Raw genomic sequence first — 9,753 nt, forward strand, 5'->3', positions numbered from 1 at the left:
TTAGCCAAGTGAGCCGCAGCGCCGGCCCTCTCTGTGTAACTCTTTCAAATAAATAAATCTTTAAAAAAATCAATTAGTCTACTTTTTATTTTACATGTTTGTGTAAAATTCTAAATTGGTCATTTATAAAATATTAGTTCAATAACTTATACAGACTATGTGAATGTTAACACGTTTCATTACAAATATAAAAACACCACATTGATTGACATCATCAGAAAACTCTTTAAGTACTAGAGAGCTACCAAGCTCATGGCAGTGTATATAAATTTCTGATTTTCACATAAATGCTTAATGTCAGCTGGTTTCCTGGAAGTTGTAGGCTTATTTCATACATTTCTGGAAAGTATTTACCAAATGGTTGGATCTTGATAAACTTGTTTAGAAAATTCTAAAAAACAATATAGCACCAGAGTAATGATGCCATATGTGATATAGCCCCCCAAAAACTTCCCTGTATGTTCCTGAGAAAATGAGTATGAAAAAGGAAAATAACATCAGTGTTATTATAAGAGGTTCTGACATTGTAGACTCTCCTAAAAGGCTCTTAAGACAACAACATCTCTGTCCTCCTCCCCCAAATTCTTTTTTTTTTTTTTTTTAGATTCATTTATTTATTTGAAAATCAGAGTTACACACACAGATCTTCTATCCACTGGTTTACGCCCCAAATGGCCACAATAGCCAAAGATGGGCCGATATGAAACTGGGAGCTTCATTTGGGTCTCCCACATGGGTGCAGGGGCCCAAGTACTTGAGGCATCTTCCACTGCTTTCCCAGGTACATCAGCAGGGAGCTGGATCTGAAGTGAAGCAGCTGGACTTGAACTGGCACCCATATGGGATGCCAGCGTTGCAGGCTGCAGCTTTACCTGCTATGCCACAGCACTGGCCCGTCAAATTCTTTATGTTGGAGCTTAATCCCCAGTGCAGTGGTGTTGGGAGGGGGGTATCTGGTAAGTGACTAGGTCATAAGGGCAGGGCCCTTATGAATGGGATTAGTGCCCTTATACAAGAAGTTCCAGGGGCTGGCGCCATGGCTCACTTGGTTAATCCTCCACCTGTGGCACCGGTACTCCGGGTTCTAGTCCCAGTTGGGGCGCCGGTTCTGTCCCAGTTGCTCCTCTTCCAGTCCAGCTCTCTGCTGTGGCCCGGGAAGGCAGTGGAGGATGGCCCAAGTGCTTGGGCCCCTGGCTCCTGATCGGCGTAGCTCCAGCTGTAACAGCCATCTGGGGGGTGAACAAGGAAGGAAGGAAGACCTCTCTCTCACTAACTCTGCCTGTCAAATAAAAAGGGAAAAAAAAAAAAAAAGAAGTTCCAGATGGCCTGTTTGCCTCTTCCACTGTGTGAGACGACAGCAACAAGGCATCATCCACGATCTATGAAGCTCAGAGTGAGTCCTCACGGGACACCCTATCTGCTGTCTCCCTGATCCTTAGATTTCCCAGCCCCAAGAACTATAAGAAATACATTTTTGATGTATACAAATTATCCAGTCTAACAAATTTTGTTACAGCAGCCTAAATGGAATAAGCCTGCAACCTGCTTGGACCCTCCAGTCCCAGAAAACTACTATTTTACATTTTGTGAAACAGAGTACACCCATTTCCAACTAAACTTCATTAAATGGTCACAGGAACCTTAGAAGAACTCAGCCCCTCGTGAGTGCATTAATGCTAACTGCCTCAGGAGGAAGAGCTTTAATTGCCCAACTCACTTTCATCAGAGCGACTATTAGCTCCACCTACACCGTCACCTGGCATGGGGATGAGCTCCACTGTGAGCAGCCCCCAGATCCCCCCAAGTCTCGGCACTGGGCAAGCCATCCTGGGGTGAACAAGGTTTAGGCAGCGGCTGCTTTTAAAATTTACTTTTATATTTCTTTTATTTATTTGAAAGTACTGAGAGACAGAAACAGAAAGATGTCCCATCCGCTGGAGTTCACTGTCCAAATGCTTGAACTGTCAGGGCTGAGCCGAGCCAAAGCTGGGAGTCGGGAACTCCATCCAGGTCTTCCCATATGGATCGCAGGCACCCAAGTACTTGAACCATCACCTACTTACACAGTAGTTTTTCAACTTTAATTTTAGGAAATCAGTGACCTCCAAGACAATGTCCTAAGCTGGATTCATTTTACTGTTTTTATTTATTTATTTTTCAGGCAGCATAAGACCAGAAATTGTGCAGTGGGTAAGCCCCCATTTGTGATAGCTATCTGCCTTTCCATACTGGAGTGCCTGGGTTTGAGTATGGGCTCTGCTCACGATAGCAGCTTCCTGGCTAATGTGCATCCTGGGAGGTAGTAGGCAATGGTTCAAGTACTTGAGTCCCTGCCTCCTACATGAAGACCTGGACTGAGTTCTAGGCTCCTGGCTTTGGCCTTGGCCCAGCCCCATCTGTTGCAGGCATTTGGATAGTGAACTAGAGGATGGAAAATCTCTCTGCCTTCCAAATAAATAAACATTAAAAGACACATTAGTGTCACTTTCCATAAACCAATAAGAACTATCGTAGTATGTAAATTCCACACCATGCCCTTAGCTAAACTATTGAATGTTAAATTATTTCTAAATAGCTATTTCTAAAAGTATGCATAGCATTTATAAATGTAATGAACTGGGCTGGCACTGTGGCATAGTAAGCTAAGCCTCTAACTGCAGCACCAGCATTCCACATGGACACACCAGTTCATGTCCTGGCTGCTCCACTTCCGATCCAGCTCTCTGCTATGGCCTGGGAAAGGAGCAGAAGATGGTCCAAGTCCTTGGGCCTCTGCACCCACATGGGAGACCCAGAAGAAGCTCCTGGCTTCGGATCGGCACAGCTCCGGCCGTTGCAGCCATTTGGAAAGAGAACTTACGGATGGAAGACCTTTCTCTCCTCTCTATAAGTCTGTCTTTCAAATAAATAATTCAATCTTTCAAAAAAAAAAAAAAAACCTAACAGTTTAAGATAAATATACTTAATGCTATATTTAATGCAGTTCATTATATTTATTTATTCGAGATTCTATTTATGAGGCCAGTGCTGTGGCATAGTGGGCTAAGTCTCCGCCTGCACCCTTGGTATCCCATATGGGTGCTGGTTCGTGTCCTGGCTGCTCCCCTTCCAATCCAGCTCTCTGCTCAGGGCCCAAGTGCTTAGACCCCTGCACCTAGGTAGGAGACCCAGAAGAAGCTCCTGGCTTAGAATCTTCTCAACTCTGGCCATTGTGGCCATCTGGGGAGTGAATCAATAAAATATTTTTAAAGATTTTTATTTATTTGAGAAGTAGAGTTAGAGGGAGAGAGAGAAAAGTCTTCCATCCTGGCTGGCACCACGGCTCACTAGGCTAATCCTCCGCCTGCGGCGCTGGCACATCGGGGTTCTAGTCCCAGTTGGGGCGCCAGATTCTGTCCCGGTTGCTCCTCTTCCAGTCCAGCTCTCTGCTGTGGCCCGGGAAGGCAGTGGAGGATGGCCCAAGTCCTTGGGCCCTGCACCCGCATGGGAGACCAGGGGGAAGCACCTAGCTCCTGGCTTCGGATTGGCGCAGCATGCCGGCCACAGCAGCCATTTGGAGGGTGAACCAATGGTAGGAAGACCTTTCTCTCTGTCTCTCTCTCACTAACTCTGCCTGCCAGTGCCATATGGGATGCCGGCACTGCAGGCCTGGGCTTTAACCTGCTACACCACATCGCTGGCCCTTAAATTGTTAGTTATCAACGTTTAACCCAAAGAATAGTTAGGTTGGCAATGTCACTTTTTTTTTTTTTTTTTTAAGATTTAGTTATTTGAAAGGTAGAGTTACAAAGAAGAGAGACATCTTCTGTCTGCTGGTTCATTCCCCAAATGGCTGCAACAGCTGGAGCTAGGCAGATCTGAAGCCAGGAGCCAGGAGCTTCTTCCAGGTTCCCCATGTGGGTGGCAGGAGCCCAAGCATTTGGGCCGTATTCCACTGCTTTCCCAGGCGCATTAGCAGGGAGCTGGATCGGAAATACAGCAGCCAGGACTCGAACTAGCACCCATATATAATGCCAGCACTGCAGGCAGCAGCTTAACCTGCTGTGCCACAGCACCAGCTCCCAGCAATGTCACCTTTTATCAACTTCCCCTGCAATTCAATTACAGAAAAAGAAATTGGGTTATAACCAATAACCCTTAAAGTACTATTATTAATTCAATAAACATCTTTGGAAACTACTTCTTTGTTATAATTAACTCTAGGCACAGGGAAGAGGAAACTGTCAAATACAATAGAACTCAATAATAGCAATAGGAAATCTGGTTTGGATAAAAGGTTACCTTGAGACCCATTAAGTAAAATAAGCCAGTCATCAAAGGCCAAATGCAGTATGAGTCCACTTTTGTGAGGTACCTCAAACAGGCAAATGTATAGAGCCTGAACATGGTTCCTGGCTTCGGATTGGCACAGCTCTGGCCGTTGTGGGCATCTGGGGAGTGAACCAGCAGATGGAAGACCTCTTTCTCTCTCTCTCTCTCTCTCTGTGTAACTCTGACTTTAAAATAAATAAATAAATCCTTAAAGGAAGTAACAGCCAAATCTGCCCAGAATCCTCAGGTGTGCCCTAACAAAGCACTGGAGGCATTTTAGATACCACATGTGAGGAATTCAGAGGGCTGTAAAATTCCATAAGTATCTTGATGATGGGACGTAAATTGTATCTTTTTTTCTCAAGTAAGGTTTCTGTCTTAGGTTAGATTCTCAAAGTGGACAATGAGCCAAAAACAAAGGTTAAGTAAAAACAATGATTGATGGAATTCCAACATTTCAAAGGAGACTGTAACAGATCTAAAATGTCCTTCCAATCTGAGACTGTAAGCTTCTACAGGCCATAATCCCAAGTGCAGTGAAATGGGCATTTCACTACATACTGAAGCAAATAATTTGTGGCTCAAAACTGACTAGCGATATCCTTTGTTATGCAAGTGAAGTAAGATATAAGAATGACCCGGGGGCAGATTTGCGGTGTAGCAGGTTTAGCCATTGCTTGCAATGCATACTTCCCACATTGGAGCACCATTTTGAGTCCCAATTGCTCTACTTCTGATCCAGCTTCCTGTTATACAACCAGGGAGGCTGCAGATGATGGCTCAAGTGCTTTGGCCCCTGCCAACCACACAGGAGACCCAGACCCAGGAGTTCCAAGTTCCAGGTTTCTGACTTCTGAAGGGCCCCGCCCAGGCTATTGCAAGCATTTGGGGAGTGAACCAGTAAATGGAAGGTAACACAAGCATTCTCTCTGTCTCTGCCTTTCAAGTAGATGAAAATAAATAAGTAAAAAATTTTTTTAAAATTCTATATTCTAGCCACCAGGGAAGACAGACGTCCTCCTGGCGGTGTTTCCGCGGTGTAGCGGTCGTCACGCTCACGTCCCACGTGAGAGCTCCCTGGTTAGAAACCGGACAGGAGCAGCGGCTTTTGGCTGGCGACGTGGCTTAACAGGCTAATCCTCTCCGCCTTGCGGCTCAGGCACACCAGGTTCTAGTCCCGGTTGGGGCGCCAGATTCTATCCCGGTTGCCCCTCTTCCAGGCCAGCTCTCTGCTATGGCCCGGGAAGGCAGTGGAGGATGGCCCAAGTCCTTGGGCCCTGCACCCATGGGAGACCAGGAGAAGCACCTGGCTCTTGGCTTCAGATCAGTGAGATGCGCCATCCGCAGCAGCCATTGGAGGGTGAACCAGCGGCAAAAAGGAAGACCTTTCTCTCTGTCTCTCTCACTATCCACTCTGCCTGTCAAAAAAAAAAAAAAAAATTCTATATTCTTAAAATAGCAAGGAATATTTATTTCTAAATGACCTTGAACTAAAATTTGGGTAAAAAGGAAATAATGCTTAGTGGGGTAATACTTCTCTCTTACTCTCCTGAGGAACTAGACATTATCAAAGTTAAACCTTTGTGTATTAAAGGCGATTACGAAGAAAATGAAGAGTAGTTGCAAGAGCAGCTGATAAGGCTCTAATAGCCAGAATAAAGGCTATTATTCCTTCCTCTCCTGAACTAGTCCCTCCTCAACTCCCAACATTAAACACTCTGAATGTCCCAAGGCTGAATCCTTACTCCTTACAGCCCGCAGTGACTTGAAGTACCCACTGTAAACTGAAAAACCCCGCAGCCTGATGTGTTAGTCTCTGAATCCTGACTTGTAAATCCTACTGCCTAGTCAAGACATCTTTTTTGTGTTTATAGTTTTGATGGCAGAGAGCTCCCATCTACTAGTTTACTAACCAACTGCCTGCAGCCAGGGCTGGGCCAGGGCAGAGCCGGAACTCAATCCAAGTCTTCCATGCGGGTGACAGGGCCCCAAATCTTGAATCAACACCAGCTGCTTCCCTTGGTCTGCGTTTGCAGGAAGCAGGAATTTGGAGTTGGAGCCAGCAATCAAACCTAGGCACTTACTTCCAAATGGGTCAAATGTCCACACTATTTTTTTTAAAACAGGTAAAATTCTTATAACACAAAATTACCATTTCTGCATGAAAACTTGAGTGGCAACTGATATATTCAAAATGCTGTACATCATCAGCACTAGGCCAACACATTTTCAGCACCCCGAAAGGAAACCCTGTGCACATTAATACACTCTTCTCCATTCTCTCTGTGCTCCAGGCTGTGTCAACCACAAATCTGCTTTCTGTACCTACCATCAGTATTTCATATAAGTGGAATATTATGACACATGGCTTTTTGGTAACTGATTTCTTTCACTTCACATGTTTTCAAGGCTAACCGTCGTTGTGGAGTGTTATCAGTACTTTATTCCTTTTTAGGCAGAATATACCATTGCATAGATATACATTTTGCTTATACATTTATGCACGGACTTTGGGTTGTTCCCATCCTTTGACAGCTGTGACTAGTGCTGTTAAAAATGGGTGTACACTTGCTTTTTTGATTCCAGTTTGTAATCTTTTGGATATATACCTAGGAATAGAATTGCTGGGTCTTACGTAATTCTATGTTTAATTGCCACATCTTGTGGTTTTCCTTGAAGTTCCCTAATAATGAATGACACATGGGTTTGCCAGCAATTTGTATCTTTGGAAAAATATCTACTTAAGTTCTTTTCCCACTTTTAAATCAAGTTGTCTTTCTGTTACTGAAGTGTAGTAGTTCTTTATATATTCTAGTTATTAGATTATCAGTTGTATTATTTGTCATTTTCTTCCATTCTTTTGATTTTCTTGGTAATGTCCTTTGATACAAAGTTTAATTTTGATTATGTCAATTCATCTATTTCTCCTTTTATTGTATGTGTTTTTAGTTTCACACCTAAGAATCTGCTGCCAAATCCAAGATCATTAAGATTTACCCATTTTTTCCCCTAAGAGTGGAATGGTTTTAGCTCTCATATTTTTCATGTTTCTAAATATAAGCCATTTGGAGTTCATTTCTGCATACGATACGAAGACAGACATCTATTCTTGAATGTCTATCAGGCTTCTGAAACTTCACAAGTCGCAAATCAAATTTTCACAAGTCTGTCCATCAAATCTGCTCTCTCCCCAGTCTTCTCTGTATCAGTAAATGCTCAAGCTAAAAACTCTTTTATTATTATTTTATTGGAGGGGGGAGGAGAGAGAGACAGAGAGACAAAGAGGGAATTCCCATCAGATGGTTTACCCCCAAATGCTCCAATGACTGAGGCTGGGCCAGGCCAGGTGCAGCCAAGAGATGGGAACACAACCTGTGTGGGTGGCAGGAACTCAACCACTGGAGCCATCACCACTGCCTCCCAGGGTCTGCATTAGCGGGAAGGAGGAGTCAGGAGCTGCAGTTGGGTATCAGGCCCAGGTCCGTCAATGTGGGACCAGGCTGAACGCTCACTGCTCAAAATCTTAACGTCATCCTTGACTCCTCTTTTGTTCTTACAATCTATAAGCACTGCACTGGCAAACCCTGCTTGCTTCACCTTCAAACCACATCTCAAAGACAACTTACTAGCTCCTCCTCTACCAATCTGGACTACTACAAGAGCCCTCAACAGCTCTTCCTGCTTTCACCTTTGCTGCCCGCAGTCTAACTGCCAAGCAGTGATCCTGTGTAAGTTTCTCTGCTCTGAACCCTTCCTTGATGTCCCAGCTCACTCAGAATGTGCAGTGCTTCCTTCCCAAGAACTACAATCCACTACGAGGTCTGCCCCTCCCACACACCCTTTCTAGTCTGCAAACAAACCAACCCTGCCTTGCCTCTACTGTTTGTGTGGGTATCACAGACATCTTCATGGCTGACCCCCTCATCTGAGGGTCTTTGCTCACACTGACCTGTTTAGTGAGGCCTTGTCTGACCACCCACTTCAATACCAACGGCACTTCCCCTGCTCCTACTTACCCCCTACCCTCCAACCTCCGCTTTATTTTCTGTGCAGTATTTAGCATCTAACGCACTATGTCCTTTACTTACCTATATCCCCTCACTAGAATACAATCTCCAGGACAGGGGTCTTAATTTATTCATCAGCACCCCGCAGCGTTCAGAACAAAGCCCAGCACACAGTAGGCCTTCAATAATTACATATTGAGCTAATACAGAACGTGTCCTATTATAATCGCCGGCTCACCATAATGGATTGTGAGTTTCCTGCAGGAAGTGACCCCTCTGATTTCCCAGCACCTCTACCCTAACGCTTGGCACGCAGTAGGCACCGATTTTAAATAGATGAGCCCACAAGAGACCTAGGAAACACACACAGTTCCCTGCGCCGTCCCGCCCCAAATACGAGGAGTCAGCTTCCCTCCAGGGAGCGGTTTCAAGACCGATCCCCACGCCCTCACGTGTACCCCCATGTTGTGCCGTCCCCACAACCACCAAATGCGCAGTGGTCAGAGCCAGAATTTGAACGGTGCACTGACAAGCTGGAAAGGAGGCACAGGGGTGACCGGACTTGAAATCCCAGGCGGCAGAACTCATACACACACACAGCCCGGGGTGGTGGCGAGGCAAGGGCCGCCCCAACCACTACCGTGGAGTCCAGATCCCTCGTTTGACAGCTAAGCCCACTACAGCCCAGAGGCGAAGGCGACTTGCCCGAGGTCACACGGCGCGGGAACCAGGGCGCGCCGCCCTAGCTGCAGTGTCCGTCGGCGTGCGCTCCGCGCCCAGCCCCGCCGGCGCACGTGCTCCGAGTCCCCCGGCGCCCGCAGGCCGGCCCGGTCCCACCTCGGCCCCAGGCGGGGTCGACGCCCCCCAACGGTGCCCGAGCCTGCCCGGGGGCTGGGACCCGCAGCGCGCACGGCGGAGGTGGGCCCCGGCCGCCGGCTCCCCGCCGCCGCTTACCTGGCCGGATCCCGCGGGAACCTGAAGAAGGCCAGATCCGACTGCGTGCTCTTCCGCGTGCAGTTAGGGGCGGCGCAGAAGTTCGGCATCGTCGCCTGCCCGCCGGCCGGCCCAGTCCTCCCCTCCCCGCCTCCTCAGGGCAGCCCGCCCGCCCGTCGGGGCCGGGGAGGGGAGCCAGGCCGGCCGGCCGGCTCGGCAAGGCCGGCGCGCGGGGGAGGGGCGGGCGGGCGAGCAGCCGCGAGGGGCAGGAGGGGCGCCGCGGTCCGAGGCCGGGCTGGGGACGCGGCTCCACAGTGCTGTGAGCGGCCTGGAGGATTTACCGCCGCCGCCGCCGCTGGTGCACCTCCCGCCCGCCCGGGACGCTGCCGCCTCCTTCCCACAATGCACTCTGGCGCCCGGGGGTGCCCTCTCTTCCCTCAACCTTCCTCCCCCGCCCCTCCTTTCCGCCGCCGTCTCCGCAGCGGGCACGCGCAGGGAAGCG

The 9,753-nt window shown here is 47.7% G+C and overlaps 1 protein-coding gene across 2 annotated transcripts in view; it reads right to left on the reverse strand.

The window, feature by feature from the left end:
* THAP12 (THAP domain containing 12) overlaps positions 1-9,430 on the reverse strand; it is a 29,656-nt gene extending 20,226 nt beyond the window's left edge. Inside the window, exon 1 of one of the 2 annotated variants that reach the window (XM_062196735.1) lies at positions 9,273-9,430. In XM_062196735.1, the coding sequence (XP_062052719.1) occupies positions 9,273-9,361 (89 nt within the window). In that variant the 5' untranslated portion in view covers positions 9,362-9,430. Of the gene's footprint in view, positions 1-1,045; positions 1,199-9,272 lie in introns of those variants that run through there. The other variant, XM_062196736.1, reaches the window with a different exon arrangement.
* Between the last annotated feature and the right edge of the window lie 323 nt (positions 9,431-9,753).

Source organism: Lepus europaeus, chromosome 7 (assembly GCF_033115175.1).
Source record: "Lepus europaeus isolate LE1 chromosome 7, mLepTim1.pri, whole genome shotgun sequence".
Taxonomy (NCBI): domain Eukaryota; kingdom Metazoa; phylum Chordata; class Mammalia; order Lagomorpha; family Leporidae; genus Lepus; species Lepus europaeus.